Consider the following 17,989-nt stretch of genomic DNA (forward strand, 5'->3'; position numbering starts at 1 on the left):
GGTCTTCACCAAGTTGGATTTGCAGGAGGGGTACAAGGGAAAATACCCGTGCTTCTTCCAACCAGTAGCAGAGCCTAAAGCCCCATGGAAAGAGATATCAATGGACTTTATTGTAGAACTGCCTGAAAGCTTGGGGAATAAAGTGATCTGGGTGATAACCGATCTGTTCTCCAAGCAAGTGCCCTTTATACCCTGTCAAAAAATCCCCTCAGCATGTGCTTTGGCTAAACCATTTGTGCAGCACATCTATTGGCTGTATGGTGCTCCAGAAAGAATAATCTCAGATCGCGGAGTCCAATTCACTTCGCAGTTTTGGCAGGAGTTTCGAAAACTTTGGGGGACTACTCCGGGGCTCAGCTCCTCGCATCATCCGGCTACTAATGAGGGCTGCGAGATGGCCAATGGTGTCCTGTACCCATCTTCCCTGTGTCCCGAATCACAATCACCTCCTGACGCCATTATGATCGAGGGAGAGCTGCACTTTGAAGTCAAAGATATTTTGGACTTTCGCATACATAAGGGAAAAACTCAATATTTGGTAGCCTTGAAAGACTTTCCCTCCTCAGAAACTGAATGGGTCGACTCCCAACATATTAAAGCCCCCAAACTGATTTTTAAAAATCCCATGAGCGATATCCAGATAAGCTACATTGAATTGTTTACTAATTGGGAAATTTTGTGTATCTCTCCCTTCCCTCCCCTCCATTCTTTTTTTTTTTTTTTTTTTGTCAGAACTAATGTCTCTATCAAGGGAGGCAGAATGTCAGATCTGCCTGGATTGGCATGTGGGCCTCACAGGAATCCTGCCATAAAAAGAGCAAGAGGAAGGATGAAAAGGGGAAGAAGGGGTGGAGGATGGAAGAGGGAAAGATGAAAAGGTGATAAAACTTTGTGTGTACTGGATAGGAAATCGGGAGGGGTGAATGACAGGTGAGAAGGCGGAGCAGCCAGGTCCTGTTTGTAACAGCATCCCATGGCTAGGCACCCTGAGAAATATGTGGATTACCCCCCAAACACTTCAGAGTTCTCAAAACATCTTGGTAAGCTCCAGTTGGCTGGAAATGGACTGGTCATAGGGGGAGGGATGCGCTGGGGGCAAACCTACCCCTTAGTTTTGTATCCAGTGAGCGCGGTAATTTCAGAGCTGGCTTAACTTTACTGTAACCAACACTCTTAGTAATAGAACCCTTTGCTTTAACCAAATGGAGTCAAAGGCTTAAGGGATCGGATTGGGGCAGGTCTGGCATATATTGTTATTTTGGTGGGGGGAGTCTTCCTAAGGAATCCATTCACTCTTGTCCAAGCAACAACTGCAGACAGCTGTGTGGATTTACTTCTATAAGGCACATATATATTTCTCTTATGCTTGCAAGCTACTACACTGTCTAGCCTATAGGCATGAAAAAGGCTCCCTACCCACACATTCTGTTCCTGAACAGTTTGTCAACATAAAAGATATAGGATGGGCTGGACAGGCCAGTTGCACAAGTACCTTCCCGAAAGCTCACATTTCACTGACTTCTTGCCAGGCTAGAGTTGGAGAACAATGTTCATAGGTTATAAGAAAAACACGGCTAGGGAAGTAGACAACTCCTTTGCTCTTCACGTAGAACCAGTGGTGGGATTCAAATATGTAAATAACCGGTTCTCTGTGTGGATGCCACTTCCGTAAGTCCATTCTGGGCCTGGGCAACAAAAAATTAGCTACCGGTTCTGCTGAACTGGTGCAAACCACCTGAATCCCACCACTGCATCGAACACACTGTCATCAAACAGGGAGGGCATTTAGATACTCTCCCAGCCTTTTTCTGTAAAACGTTGATACTGTACATGCCCACTGTTTCAAGAACGAAATAAAAGAAAATATGTAAGATGCAGAAGAGGGAATGCAGGCATTACATTACAGCTTGCCTGAAGATACTTGGCTACACTTCACATGCATATTTCATGTCATACTGAAAGGGCTATGTAGCACATTGGATTCAAAGATAAAAACGAATGCAGAGATAATATCAGCTTGCTAGACTTTAAACTAGAGGCATCTTTGCCTTGCCTTTGAGAGAAGATGCAGTTGCTTTAAGAAATTGCAGCCACGTTTTTTCCTTTCAAATCCAAAGAGCTTCCCAGTTCTAATACAAGCAAAAAAAAAAAAATAAAAAAAAAAATACAAAGACAGGACACAGTAAGAAGGAAGCATGTCCATGCAAAAACTGATACATTGCCTTTTATTCTTTAAACATCTCATTTTTCTCTTTTGAGAACTTTGTCAACTATAGTTGACAGCTATAGTTTCCTTGATCCTCTCTTCTCCCCTCTCCTTTCAACCTGTTCAGAGTTCCTTAACACACTTGTTTTGTGAATCAGCCTTTATTCATTCTCTCTATAACTATGCACATAGAAAAGGGTGGGGCTTCAGTTTCCCAATTGTACCCGTCATTTTGAAACCAGTAACTAGGGACACATTTGCATTAATTTCTGACAGGTCTATTCTGGTTTCACAAGTCAGTAACGTTTCAGCAATTCAGTAAGAAGCATGAGATGTAGCCAAAGGGTTCAAGCTACCATGCCATTTTTAAAAAAGAGATTAAAACTCATGCATATTTCTAGACAAATGAATATAGCTAGGCTACTTAAGGGCTGAAAATATGTGCACCATATGTACAAGCATCAAACTTTATTCAGGAACTGGATTTAAGTTGCTGAATTGTGCAATTCACAGAATATATTGAGCAATTTTGTCTTGCTTTGTCTGGCAATCATTCTTTAGTGGAAAATTACAGCAGTTATCTCACCCTTTCAGAATAGATTACTTAATAACTTTTAGAGGGCACTCTTGTAGGTTATTGGGTAAAATATGTAGAATGGAAGATCATGGATTGAGGCTGCTGTGGTGCACAATACTGGGGTTTGCAGAGGGGTTATGGTTCATGTTAATTTCTATAGGCTGTATACCTCATTACATCAAATATCCAAATGATTGGCATTGCTTAGAAATGCAAGAGTAGTGTGAAATGCCTTATGTAGTAAATGTCCATGGATGTCTATTCAGAAGAAAAGTGGTGTTTAATGATGATGATGATGATGATGATGATGATGATGATGATGATGATGGAAGAGACCTTGGAAGTCATCTAGTCCAGGGCTTTTCAACCAGTAGTACACGTACCACCAGCGGTACTTTAGCACCTGGCAGGTGGTACATGACCCCCTAGCCAAATGTAGCGGGGGATGGAACCAGCTAAAGTGAGGCCACACAGACCTGGAGGAGATCAGCTGGAGCTGCAGAGCTTGGCAGAAGCCCCAGGATCTGTGCACATGGCGACATAGTAATTGGAGCTTCCGGCACACCCGGAAGAGAAGAGGAGGAGAAGGTTGGAGAGAAGAGAAGGTATAAAAGGGGCAGGTTTTGGCGGGAGAGGGAGAGAAAGAGCGAGAAGCAAAGAAGTTTTTCTTAGAAAGCAGTGAGGAGAGACAGAGTGAGTGGCCTGTTTTCGGAGGAAGGATGAGCGAGCGGTGTGTTTTTGGAAGGGCAAGCGAGCAAGCGGCGTATTTTTGGAAGGGTGAGTGAGTGAGTGTGTTTTCGGGGGAAGGACAAGTGAGCAAGCTGGGCAGGAGCCCCAGGATCAGTGTGCACTTCTGCAGGACTATGGGGGTTCGGCAGAAGCCCCAGGATTGGTGTGCACAGCTACAACTGATTGGCTGCAACCCAGCACTGATCCTGGAGCTCCCTCTGAGCCCTGAAGAAGAGCCGATCAGCTGGAGCCCAATGCTAATCCTGCCACTTCTGCTGAGCTGCCCAGAAGTGCCAATCAGCTGGAGCCCAGCGCTGGTCCTGGCTCTTCCGCTGAGCCCTGCAGAAGCGCCGATCAGCTGGAGCCGGTGCTGATCCTGCTGAGCCCTGACAGCCCTGCAGAAGTGCTAATCAGCTGTCAGAGCTCCGCAGAAGTGCCAGGATCAGGGAAGGAAGGAAGGAAGGGAAGGAGGGAGGGAGGGAGGAAGAAAGGAAGAGAGGAAGGAAGGAGATGGAAATGAGAAGGAGGGAAAGAAGGAGAGATGGAGGAAGGAAGGAAGGAAGGAAGGAAGGAAGGAAGGAAGGAAGGAAGGAAGGAAGGAAGGAAGGAAGGAAGGAAGGAAGAAAGGAAGAGAAGAAGGTAGGAAGGAGATGGGAATGAGAAGGAGGGAAGGAAGGAGGGGAGGAAGGAAGGAGATGGGAATGAGAAGGAGGGAGGCAGGGTGAGAGGGAAAAAGGAAGGAAGGAACCTCCCCCTATGGTAACCACAATACTAATGCGGCCCTCAATGAAATTGAGTTTGATACCCCTCATATAAAGGGTTGTTAAGTGAATCTGGTTTCCCCACTGACTTTGCTTATCAAAAGGTAGCAAAGGGGGATCACATGACCTTGAGACACTGCAGCCATCATAAATATAATCATTTATCAAACATCCAAATGTAAATCACATGACCCTGGGAATGCTGAAACAGTCATTAGTGTGAAAAATAGTCATAAATCACTTTTTCCAGTGCCATTGTAACTTTGAACAGCCACTTAGTAAACTGTTGTAAGTTGAGGACTACCTGTACTTTATAACTTTTTTCCTTTTGGGGGGAGGGGGTCACTAGGCGACTGGTGGTACTCAGATATTGCCCTATCCTAAAAGTGGTACAATGGGTGAGAAGGTTGAAAAGGCCTGGTCTAGTCTACAGAAGAGAAAGGTGACATGAGAGCTGTTTTCCAGTACTTGAGGGCTGTCCCAAAGAAGAGGTCAACTTATTCTCTGTAGCACCTGAGGGAAGAATAAGAAACAGTGGGTGGAAGCTTGTTAAAGAGAGATCCAATCTGGAACTAAGAAGAAATTTCCTGGAAGTGAGAACACTTCCCACCCCAGTTCAGCCCCAGCACGGCACGGCAAGCGAGGCAGCAGCCTCGCATGCGTCCCCGTGCATGAGTGCACCCCTGCCCTGCCAGGCAAGCAGAGTCGTGGCGGCTGCCCACCTGCACTCTTCTGCTGATGCTGCGGCTCCTCTTGCCTGGCAGGGCGGGGGCCCACTTGCGCACGGAGACACACAGGTTGGAGAGTGTGGGATGGCGGCAGCCGTCCCGGGATGCAGGATAGGTGGGGTGGGTGCTCCCGATCTCCGCAGGGGAAGAAGCGGTGTGGAGGCTCAGTCCCCGTCCAGCCGAGCCCTGACATGGCACAGCAAGCAAGGCAGCAGCCCCACATGCGTCCCTGTGCATGAGTGCGCCTCCGCCCTGCCAGGCAAGCAGAGCCATGGTGGCTGCCCACCTGTGTTCTTCTGCCACAGATGCCGTGGCTCCACATGGGGCTGCTGCCTCGCTTGCTGTGCCATACCAGGGCTGGGCTGGGCATGGAGCCTCCATGCAGCTTCTTCCCCTGCAGACATTGGGAGCGCCCACCCTGCCTACCCCTCATCCTGGGGCGGCTGCTGCCGTCCCGTGTTCTCCAACCCATGTGTCTCTGTGTCTCTCCAGCCCATCACTGGCCAGCCGGGCGTGTCGAGCTTGGGCCTCGGGTAGATAGAGGCCGGAGGGGAGTGAGAGCCACAGCTGCCCAGCTCCTTCACCTGAGGATGCGTGCAGGGAGAGGCGCCGCCTGGTTCGGTAAGCCATAGTCCACCTGCAGAAGGAGCAGGAGGATGGAGGAGGATGGCTGGCTGGGGACGGGCACAGCGCTGCCCACAGGGGGAATCTGACCAGCCCCAGCCTGGAGGGGGGAGAGGCTGCGGGAGCCTGAAGGGAGGCTTTCCAGTGCACCCAGCTGGCTGGCAACAGGCTGGAGAGTGCCATATGGCGGCACCAGGGACGAGCAGTAGGTGGGCTGGGTGGTCTCGATGTCCGCAGGGGAAGAAGCGGTGAGGAGGCTCCGTGCTCAGCCCAGTCCAGCCCCGGCACGGCACGGCAAGCGAGGCAGCAGCCCCATGTGTATTTCTGTGCACAAGTGTGCCCCCACCCTACCAGGCAAGCGGAGCTGCGGCATCTGTGGCAGAAGAGCGCAGGCGGGCAGCAGAAAGCACAAGGAGCCCCGATCCCAGCACAGCACTCCCCACTTTCTTCCTCCCCCCTTGGAAGAGCTGCGGGGCTCAGGAGCCTCCCCCATGCCCCCCTCTGCCCCCAGAGAAGAAAACCATTGAGAGACACTCTTCTGTTTTAACTTTTTTTCCTTGTTGCTTTTTGGAATTTTCATCCTGCTTTTGTGAGATGGCAGCATTTGGGAGGGGGTGTAGCTGCCCCCTTCCCCCCAAGCCATCAGCTGAGCAAGACACCCTCCTGCCCACTGCCCCATCCGCCAGAAACCCCCTGGATCACCTCCAACCCTGCCTGGCCCCCACAGGCATCCCTTCCCAGGAGCAACATCGAGCTGGCCATGTCCACTCTGGTTAGACCCACTCAGTCTGCCATGACCACTGCAGCAGATCATGCCCACCCAGCGGGCCACGCCCATCTGGCGATACATAAGTGGGTTTTGGGTTGCACTTTGGGCACTCAGTCTCTAAAAGGTTCGCCACCACTGACCTATACCATCTCAGATAAGTGACTGTCTAGTCCAGGGGTCGGCAACCTAAAAAGGTGAAAGAGCCACTTGGACCTGTTTCCCTCACAAAAAAAAACCTGGGAGCCGCAAAATGTGCGCATGAGCATGCGTACGCATGCACACTCACATAACGGAGCTTGATTGAAGAGTGGAGCCTAAGGCAACACACGCACCGGCCCTGCCCGCGTCCAGCTCTGGTATGGACAGCTCTGCCGTCCTGGCTTCTCCTCCCCTCGGAAAAGACCGCTCTCTCCCCTTTGCTGAAGCGGCGAGCGGGGGGGCTTGCCTTGGGCACGGCAGGGCTGCTGTAGGCTGAGGTCCCCAAAGGCGCAGACCAGGCTATCTTCCATAGCGACAGGAATGTGACCGCGGGAGCAACAGCCTGTTCATCCGCCCTCGGCGGTGGCAGCAGCAACTGCAGAGCCATCTGGTGGTGTTTACACAGCCCTTCCTCCATGTGACTGAGATAGGCAGCACTGCCCCGCTCTGCCCCACCCTCATTTCCCCGGAGCAGAATTGGGGCCGCATCAAAGGAGCCAGCTGAAAGTGGTGCCTTGGACTACCCCTCCAAGGAGGGTGCTTTGGAGGAAGGCCGGAGCGTGGCACCCTTGCCAGAGAACTAGTCAGCCCTACTAACTAACATGTGAACCCCATGCTAAGAACGGCCCTGCCTAAAATGAGCTCAATCGGACAGGAAAGTTCCAATCTGATGGAGGCTCCTGCAAAGTCAGCTCGGTCATTGGGATCACGCAGTTCAGTGGGCTTTGCCTCCCCAAGCTATTAATTCAGAACCAGGCAGCGCTTGGCTTGCAATTAGTTGCACAAAACAGGTGGATAGGATTGCAGTCAACGATAGTAGGACGTTAGAGCCACCAACTCTGGTCTCCGCCTGGGCGGGCGGGTGGGCAGGAGAAACCCTGAAACCTTTTGCGTTCCTTTGCAAAGAGAAGACGCCGGTGGTGCATGGCCCGGGGGGGGGGAGACAGCTCCGGAGGGAGGCAGCCATGCAGCCAGAAGCCAGCGGTCCCAGCAGAGCGGCATGGGAGATCTACTGGTTGGTGTGGGAGGCTCCAGCGTTGCCAGTGAGCAAGGCCTGGCGTCCAGAGCCCAGTTCCGCACCCCAATGACCAGCTAGACCAGCTTTCACTTCTTCTTTGCAAACGAATGCAAAAGGTTTCGGGGTTTTGCTCACAGCTTAGTTCATGCTGCCCAGCTTCTGCCTGCCTGCCTGCCTTCTTGCAGGCCTCCATGCTCCTTCCCCGAAGCATGTAATTGCTCAGAGCCCATCCCAAAAGGTGCTGCTTCCCTGGCAGGAGCCGAGTTTGCAAGCCTCATTGGCAAGTCAAGAAAACCGAAGTCCGGAGGATTCCCTCCTGCTGCAGAGCTGCAGTGCCTGGCCCTGGGCTGATGGGGGAGGGAGTGGGGGTATTGGGGGCCTAAAAAGTCCTCCAGGACAGGCTCGGGGCCGGCCCTCTTTCCTCGCCTGCAGGAGAAGGGAAGGCGCAGGCTCTCCACCTGGGCGGGCAGATGAGAAAAACCCCGAAAGCAGGAGGGAATCCTCCGGACCTTCGGTTTTCCCGGCTTGCCAATGAGGCTTGCAAACTCAGCTCCTGCCAGGGAAGCTCCTTCCCCGAAGCATGGAATTGCTCAGAGCCCGTCCCAAAAGGTGCTGCTTCCCTGGCAGGAGCTGAGTTTGCAAGCCAAGAAAACTGAAAGTCCGGAGGGTTCCCTCCTGCTTTTGGGTTTTTTCTTGCCTGCCCGCCCGGGTGGAGAGCCTGCGCCTCCCCTTCTTCTGCGGCTGGAGAAAGAGGGCAAGCCCAGGGCCTGTCCTGGAGGACTTTTTAGGCTTTGGATACCCCCCACCCCCTCCCCTGGTGATCGGGGTGCGGAACCGCCAAGCCTTACTCACCGGTAACGCTGAAGCTTCGCACGCCAATCGGTAGGTCTTCCGTGCCGCTCTGCTCGGACTGCCGGCTTCTTGCTACAGGTTGTCTCCCTCCGGAGCTGTCTTCCCCCCCTCCCATGGTGAACAGCGTCCCAGAAACCAAATAAGTTGAACCAATCAATTCAAACTTCTTTCGTGAGAAGTTTGAATTGATTGGTTCAACTTTTTTAGTCCTATTTTTTTTTTTTTTGCACTGCACGTGGCTGGGAGCCACAGGAGACGGCTGAAAGAGCTGCATGCAGCTCCGGAGCCATGGGTTGCCGACCCATGGACTAGCCAAACCCAAATCCTGCAGCCATTCTTCGTATGTTTTAGTCTCCGGGCCCTTGATCATGTTAGTTGCTTTTCTCTGAAATTTTTCCAAACTCTCAACATCTTTTTTGTGATATGGTGACCAAAATTGGCTGCAGTATTCCAGGTGTGGTCTTACTAGAGTTTTATAAAGCGGTACTAATACTTCATGTGATCTTGATTCTATGCCTTTGTTTAAATAACCCAGGATTGCATTAGCTTTTTTGGTTGCTGCTGTACACTGCTGGCTCATAGTCAAGTGATCGTCCACTAGGACTCCAAGGTCCCTCTCACAGTTACTGTTTTTGAGCCAGGACTCGCCCAACTGTACTTGTACCTTTGATTTTTCCTGCCTAAATGTAAAACTTTGCTTTTCTCCACAATTAGGGAAGGGAGTGGGGAACAAATGGGCAATAAGACTGTATGCCTTTATGATGGGAAAGTGGGAGGGGAGAATTGACAGTTGAGGAAAAACAGCATTGTAGAATCCAATTCACATTGGCATGCTGGAATCTTCAAGGTCTTTTACCTTGAGAGTGGAATTTGTTCCATTTGCAGATTTCCCCCATACACACTGGGGAAATCAACACATTGTCAAGTATGCAGATACCATGGCTTCAGGTTATACTGCTACCCTAATGATCATTTGAAGGATCCTTCCTTGGAATAGAATCTATAGAATCAATAATTTAAAACAGTTTTTACTAGTTTAAATAAAATATATTAGATACTTGCTTAACTTGCATTTAAATCTACAAATAGCAGTTATACTTAAATAGTAAAACAAAAAAGATGCCATTTGATTTGTTATGGTTTTTTAAATAATAGTTCAAAAGTTTGAATGGAACCAATCAAATACTGCCAAAATGAGCAAAAAAGAATGTGAGCTCAGGAAGAACAGCTTTTTTGTTGGCAAAGTCTGCCTTCTATCCAGTGGTGTCCATAACAAACTACAATGACATCAAAATGACATATGCATCACCATCATCATCCTGCATACATGACATCATTTCCCTTCCCCTCACTCTGAGGGCATCATATGTGAAATGACCACTGGAGATTTCTGGAGAAATTAGAGATGGAGCTCTTTGAAGGTAATATTTTTCTATTGGCAGCTTTCTACAAATTCTGATTTAGAGAGAGTAACCATTATCAAGTGGTACATGTAAGCAATCCTTGCAATTTGATAAGATACGTTAAGGCAGAATCCTGTTATATTCTTTTTCATATGGAAGAACATTATGAAAAAAATTTTTTTTAAAGCATTAAAGTATAGTATTAAACAGGTTTTCTCCCCAAGCTACTTCCATCAGTAAAATGAGAATGTAATGAGAATACCAGGCCAAAAAGGCTATATTTATATTTAGGTAGGTATTTTGGAATATTGAATTATGAAACTTGTTTTTCTTTACCTTTTTAATATCTGAGTTGCTCTTTGTTTCTAAATGGGCAAAGCAAAAAGAGAACACCTGACTATCTGTATTTTTTCATTAGATGTAGGATAAACAGCCTAGATGTCTTATAAGGAACGGCAGGATATAAACAACCCAAACTATTTCTTTTGTAGGAATGTGTTCCCTGGCTATAAGTGTTAGTATCATTTAGATCATGTCCTCTGTAACATTTAGGGATACTGGTTTCCATAGTAAATTTCCACACTGGGAAGGAAGCCAATTTAAGTATTTTCCATGGCTAGAAGACACCATTGTTATATATTCCAGTGCCTCTCCTTTAACTGCAGCCCTTTTCCCCCCAAGGCTAATGCCTGTGTGAACAATTCCATTGTTGTTGCCTAGAAGCAAGATTTCTTTGAAGCCTTTGAGGTGGGGAGGGGCTGCGCAGGACAGGGCAGAAATGGCTCCAGCCTTTCGAGACAAGAGAGGCAGTCAAAATTTTGGCACAGCTGTGAATATGCAATTTCTCTGCCTTTGTAAACAAAAGGCAGATACTTAGGTGAGGTCCTTTAAATAGTCTTTTAAAATTAGATTTGCTTTTGTGCAAAATAGCACAAGGGTAGTCATTCCCATTTGCAACTCACCATCAGCAACCCCTCTGCCAATTCAAAGACAAATGAATTCCATCCGTGTGATCCAGACCTACTGATGGTGGGAGGTGGGGGTGGCCCAGGAAGTTGTGCTTCAGGGCAGCCCTGCAATGTAGTCCTCTGATGAATAAATTTTGGAAGCAGCAGAGATTGAGGGCTGTTCCCCACAGCAGCACAAAACCTCACCCCACCTTCTGCCTTTTCAGTGACATAAACTGGATTTGGATCCACATGGAAAATCTGGAGGAGGAGGAGGAGGAGAGGGGCCAGTTAACAGCAGGCAGAGCACTCACCACTCTCCTTCTGTCAACTCCCTCAGATTGGCAAACTGGCATCAAAGGAGCCATTCCTTGCTCCTTCAGTCTCCCCCTCTCCTCAAGAGTTGGGGGAGGAAAGAAAAATGGTACACTCCTCCCTTTCTCCCCTACTCTCTGCCAGGGAGAGAAAGAGGGAAAGCAGCACTTTCCTGCAAGATAAAAAGATTCTCCTCCACAAAAGCAGCAGCTGAACAGCTGTCCCTCCACACACACACACACACACACACACACACACACACACAAAGTGAAAGTGGCAGAGTCATTTTCCCATGGTAGGACTCTCCCCATAGCTTCAGCACTGGGTCAAAGCCACAGGCGCATTTTAAAAATAACCCAGAAGGCCAAAGGACTGATGTTAACACATATTTCCCCCACCCGCCCTGTGGCCTTCACACTGCAGTGCTGAAACCAAGGGTGGGACAGCCTAAACTCTGAGGAGCATTTATTTGTACTGCGGTTTTCTGGAAGATAGCTGGACACATTAATACAGATACACAGACACAGACTCCTGCTGGGAGAGGCAGAAATAGACAAGAAAGTTGGTGAGACTGCTTTGGCGAGTGCAGCATCTTCCCATTTCTACAGGATGCTCCTTCTTCCTTACCTATCAGAGAAGCTCTGTTCCCCCTCTCCCAACTCCATGGAAATTAATGTGTGTACAGTAAATAGAATCAATGATACTTCAGGGTTGCTGCTATCACAAACAACTTCAGATATATCTTGGTGAAGAAGAAATTATTTCCTCCTTTCCCCCCAGGCCATGTTCTCAGTGGTTAGTAAATTCAGTTATTGTGCTTAGAAGACCTCTTATGGCAGACATGTTCAGTTCCTACTTTCTCTTCCAGGATAACATTTCGCTGCAGAGCATCAAAGCATCAAGGACTTATTCTTCAATGCACCAGAGAGCAGGATACGAAGTAAAGGGTGGAGACTCATTAAAGAGAGATCCAACTTAGTCCTAAGGAAAAATTTTCTGACAGTGAAAACAATTAATAAATGGAATAGCTTGCCTCCTAGAGTTATGGGTGCTCCATCACTGGAGATTTTCAAAAATAGACTGGAACAGCCATTTGTCTGGGATGGTACAAGACAGTGGTTCTCAACCTGTGGATCGCGACCCCATTTGGGGTCAAACGACCATTTCACGGGGGTCGCCAAACAACGCAGTCCGCCATTTTTTCCCCCTTTTCCTTAGCTGTGCTACTCACTTTTATTCTATTGGCTTTTGAAAGCCAATAGAATAGGCTCTCTTGAATAGAGTCTAATTCTGTTGGCTTTCAAAAGCCAATAGGAATTGTCAGGCTGTCTCTGCCCTGCTGAGCCTGCCAAAAGTCCCATTCTGCAAACGGTGCTGCAAGTTGTCTGCAGCGAAGGCGAGCTGTCTGGAAGCTTCCACCCATCTGCTGAGCAACTACTAAAAATGTAAGTAAAAGAGGGCCAGGGGTGGGAGGTGGGAGGCCAGCGGGCGCAGGGAGGATTGCTGGCGTGCGTGGGGCCTGGCGGGTGCCTTACCTCTCTTGGGCTGGGCCAGCTGGTGGCCTAGCCGGTGGTCGGCCTGCTCTGTCTCTGCCACTTGCCAGCTATGCCTCGACTGGCGCAGGGGGCGGCACCATGCATGTGCGGTGCTCCTGGGCAGGGAAAGTCCTCGACTTATGACTGGTTGGGTAGTCTTCCACTTATGACTGGCTTAGTCCTCAACTTACGACCGGTTGAGTAGTCCTCTACTTACGACTGGTTGGGGGTCGCGGCATTAAAAAGGTTGAGAACCACTGGCATAAGGTCTCCTGCCTTGAGCAGGGGGCTGGACTAGAAGACCTCTGAGGTCCCTTCCAGTCCTACAATTCTATGTTCTAAAGTCAGCCTGGACATTGGGCATTATGGGAATGTAAGTTTAATTTGTAAAATCTAAATGTATTTGTAAGTTTAATTTGTAAAATCTAAATGTATCTGGATTCTCTCTTTAGGTCTTACTGAGATTTGCTTCCTGCTCCCAGCTAGATAATCACCTCAGAGAAAAGTGATTTTTGTGGGCATTGTCCTATGCCCAGAATTGCCTGGTGGAGCTTCGGGATGTGCTTCAAATTCTGACTGCATGTTCTTGCTTGCCTATCTTGCTGCCCATGTGGATGTTCCTGCTAGAACACTTTTGAATTATGGTTTCCTGAATAAAAAGATAATTGTCTTACAAAATGTATTTTATTGCCAAGTTCTTTTCATGAATGTATAATTACATAAGGTCATCTGTGCATTCTCCAACAAATATTTTGGGCCAGATTGATTTGATCCTAAATATCCCTTTTATTGGTCCTTTGGACTTCTTGGGGATGGGCAGGTTTATTGGGTGTCCTTTAATCCTCAAAGAGAAGTCAGAGCTGTAAATGGAGAATACAAGGGGTATGTGCACATAGACTGAAGCAGAACTGCAGACAGAATGGCTGGAAAATGCTGCAGGCAGTACAATTCAACTCTTGCCCTCTTTTCAGAGTTCAACTGTGGAGTAGCTTGAAAACTGCTGAAACTGAGCTTGTTTGTGTAACCAGCACATAGTTCTAGGTGGCAGGTGATGGCAATACTTTTTTTGGGGGGGGGGGACAGAAACACATCAATAAGTGCCTTGGCTTTTCCAGGGGTCAAACAGCTAGAGGGAAACATACAGCTATCTGTCCTAATGCTAGATAGCTAGATGGTTCAGTGAGAGATCTGCATTGCCCTTAAAGTTTATTAAATTGATTTTCCCCTTTTTTCCAGATGGATTTTAGCTTTGTGATAAAACTAATAAACTAAAGACTCAAGGCTATTTCCTTTCAGGAACTTGCTTCTTAAAAACCGGTTTTCCCTTTATTCCCCAGGCATCTCCTAAGGAAATACTTTTCAGTGAACTGCTTATCTTGAAATGTGAATGTTGCTAGCTTTCTCATTTCAGTTTAAATGCATTGCCTTCAGAGATGCTTTGGGGAAAATATTCAGGGCTTTTTTATCTTTAGAATGTGTCTAATCGAACTAGAGAAAGGTGGGAGCTAAAATATATTCTTTTTGACTTGTAATTTTTAAGCTTGAGCTCTTTAAGAAATGATGGTTTTCATTACCATCTCTGCCACCAGGAAGGCTTGCTAAATTGTATGTTAAACAGCTGTTAATAAAATTCAAGCGCTCTGGTCTGTCTGTGGCTTTAAGGACAATTTTTTTTGTGTGCATAGATACACAAACACATATACAGGCACATACAATATTATGCAATAAAAGATTTTTCTGGGATTTTATTTTTGGTTGCTGTCTATAATAAACTTGGCTGATACTTTGTCTACATTATCCAGGCTGAAGAAATTAGTGAGCTAAAAAATATTTTAAAAAGATACTTCAAGTGTGTAGGAACAACTATGTGAATTTATACAAAACAAGTGATAATAGATGTAAATCTTTCACAGAAATTCCCTCTGCTAAGACCTATTTTAGAAAGCTGCCTGAATCACATGTATCTCAGAGAGCCAAAAGACCTATTATTTGGTTAGTTTCTTTTATTCAGTTTTTCAAAATAGCAATAGCACTTAGACTTATATACCACTTCATAGTGCTTTACAACCCTCTCTAAGTGATTTACAGAGTCAGTATATTGCCCCCCAACAATCTGGGGCTTCATTTTACCCACCTCAAAAAAATGGAAGGCCAAGTCAACCTTGAGCCGGTCAGAATTGAATTGCTGGCAATCGGCAGAATTAGCCTATGATACTGCATTCTAATCACTACACCACCATGGCACTTATATTGAGTTTTGGCCTGCACTGATATTAGAGGATATGATTCCCATGGTAGTTTCAGCTTCCCTTTAATGCCCTTCAATGCTCTGTGATTGGTGAGTATGTGTTTTGCACTGTTCTAATCTTCTTGCAGGAGGGCTGGGGGCTTACTAAAAGGTATATTATCCATTGAAATGGTTGTGTTTCTTAGACCATTCACATTATCTTTGACACATCTGTTTCTAGCATCAATTTTATTTTTGTCATCAATTCGAATCCATTTTGTTTTTTTACCAGTTTCCCAGAAGCCCTCTAAAAATCTCTCCTTATCCAGGTAGCTTGATCATATCATTATTGGTTTACTCCCTATCCCCTGTAAAAAGAATATTAATTTACCACACAGGTTTGCTCTGATGGTTGCTTGATTCCTATGACATGTTAAAAAACAATATTTAAGCAATATATTGAATCAGTTTGGTGAATGAGTAAAGAATCAGGAAGAAACTAGGAAACCAAGTATTCTAGTCCCACCTTAAGAACGAAGCTGGCTGGGTGATTTTTAGCCACTCCCTCTCTTTCAGCCTTAAGAAGTGGTAAGGCCAAGAAAACTGCAGGGACTAATCCAGGCATTGCTAGTAGTCAAGACCAGTGGCCCCAACCTTTTCAGCATCAGGGACCAGTTCTGTGGAGGATGGTTTTTCCATGGACTGGAGGGGTGGTGGTGACGTGGTTTTGTGTACTGCCTGGATCCTATGTGTGTGTTTTGTGTGTGTGTGTGTTTTGCACTTGCTTGCATGTCCCAGTTGCTTGCATGTCCCGTGGACCAGTGCCTGTCTGTGGACTGGGAGTTGTGGACCTCTGATCAAGACTGACTGGAAGACGCAAAAAAAAAAAAAAAAAGCAATATATTAGGTTGGTATATTGGCTGAACCTAGATGGCAGGTTAAGCTATGTTAAGAAGGAATGCTTTAATGAATGTTTGTAACCATCACTTGCTCTAGATTAGATTACCTTAAATTCAGTCTAATGTATCATCCAAATCCAATCAAATGGATAATTTCCAATGAAAAAGATTGTCTTCCAAGAAAATGAAGAGAGGTACAAAAGTAGAGTTCCTGCCATTCCAAATTTGTTTTTCATACATATCATGTGTCCTCCACTCCCTCCCACTCGAAGACATAGTGTGGCAATTCCCATTGGACTAGTTAAGTCTTTGGCCATTGTTGATTTTTTGTATACTCTTTCCATCTAGTAGAAAGATTACTGGGGCATCACTCAAAAGCAAGAGGGGTTTGACATTATGCTGGCTATAGTTTGTTGTGTTAGCTGGGGTATGTTTCCTAAGTGAGTGCTTCAATGGTACTTAATGATGATTAGCATGTTATGAATATGTGCTCCACATATATGGAAGTCATGTAGTACAAATATGGAAATGAACCTATTTCCTAATTTGTTCAGGGCAAAAACTTTAATATTTGGAAGGGCACAGAAGAAAGAACTGAGTAGTATTACATAAGGTTGAAATACATTCAATCAGCATGTTTTTTTAAAAACAAAGCAATTATTGGAATACAACAGGCATAGAAAGGAATTTTAAATCTAACTTCTATACTGTAATCTAGTCATATAAAAATGCTACAGTTCACTATATTGTGAATATCTAGTTAAATGTGGTTTATTCAAATTATAGCTGAACACAAAATGTAAACTCAGTCATTCATAAGCAAACAAATGACATTATGATTCAGTACTGCATGTGTGAATATTTCCCGTCTTAAAAAAATGACTTTTTTAACTTTTCATTTTTTCAACTAATTTGGGTTTTCAGTTTTTGAAATTGTAATTATCGTTGCCTCTGGGAAGATTCCAATTCACAGGAATTAGTGGGAGATTTTCCCCCAATGCAAAATGGACTTTTATAAGTATGCTTGTTTAATTATTTATTCCTTAGGCTTGGGTCTCACTGTTTCTCCAGAAAGCCATATTAACTCTCTTTCTTCCAACTTTTTCCCCACAATGAAGTTCTTATGAAGTAGGTTGGTTTGGGAGAGTAGCCTAAGATGGGATAAAGTTTGAATCCTAGTCCAGTGATTAAATAAATTACAGACTCATCCTATTTAGTATTTGTTTTAGTTGGTAAACGTGAAAAAAAATCTCTAAAAGATTTATGTGAAAAATAGATAGAAGTTTGTACTTTTAACTATAAATGTAACCAGCCAAGTCAGGTGTCTCAGTGGCTCTGAGAGACTATTTGTCTGACTCTTTCATTTGCATAAGCGGGGGGGGGGGACAGTGTATAACTTTGTGGTTTCCCATCCTGCCTCTTTGGCTGAGAATTCTTTGTTTATTGATGTGATGTCTGGAAAGTTCCCATAGATTGTGGGTCATTAGAAAAGCAACAAACATGTTATTTGCTTTGAAGGATTCCTCCAAAAACTGTATGCACTGGAATGTTATTATTGTCTTCTGAAGGCAAGTCACAATTTCAGATATGTTGGGGTGACCTATAGAAATACCGGCTTGTATATGTCCTCTTATGCCCTTTAGCATCACATTAAAGAAAAGCATCTACTATATTAATTATCCAATGCAACCCAGCTAGATTCACTGACCACACTCTGAAACAATGGTTCTTTATTAAAACAGGGGAAGGCTTTCTTGGCAGGGGACCTGGACAGATAAGTGCTAATAGCCTCCCTGTAAATGACAGTAGCTTCCATTTACTATTGACATGACTTAGCTGAATTGTATAGTGCCAGGAAAGAGCTGCACGGTCTATTATTCCTCTGTAACCTTGAGGCAAATAGTTGCTTCCCTGATCCTAATGGCAAATTCTCAGAAGCAGCAACTACTGTAGATAAAAAAAAAAGTCAGGATGGAATGATCTTTTTTTTTTTTAGTTAAATGGGAACCAGTTACACATAATATTGGTGCAGTAATGCAAAACTTGCTTTCTTAACAGATGGAAAACATGCCTGATTAACAGTGTGAACCCAAACCGAGTTTTATATATTGGTCAGGTACGGAATGGGACAACTCGCCATGGCCAATTTGCCATGGGACAACTCGCTGTGGTACAATTCAACAAATACAAAAGTTAAATTA

At 45.8% G+C, this 17,989-nt stretch overlaps 1 protein-coding gene across 1 annotated transcript in view; it reads right to left on the bottom strand.

The window, feature by feature from the left end:
• Positions 1-4,583: 4,583 nt before the first annotated feature.
• Positions 4,584-17,989, bottom strand: part of LOC120318647 — a 47,235-nt gene continuing 33,829 nt past the window's right edge. Inside the window, exon 3 of the mRNA XM_039366527.1 lies at positions 4,584-4,786. Within this exon, the coding sequence (XP_039222461.1) occupies positions 4,766-4,786 (21 nt within the window). The 3' untranslated portion in view covers positions 4,584-4,765. The remainder of the gene's footprint in view (positions 4,787-17,989) is intronic.

This window comes from Crotalus tigris, unplaced genomic scaffold (assembly GCF_016545835.1).
Source record: "Crotalus tigris isolate CLP2741 ecotype Arizona unplaced genomic scaffold, ASM1654583v1 scf7180000020347.5012614909:4044961, whole genome shotgun sequence".
Taxonomy (NCBI): Eukaryota; Metazoa; Chordata; class Lepidosauria; order Squamata; family Viperidae; genus Crotalus; species Crotalus tigris.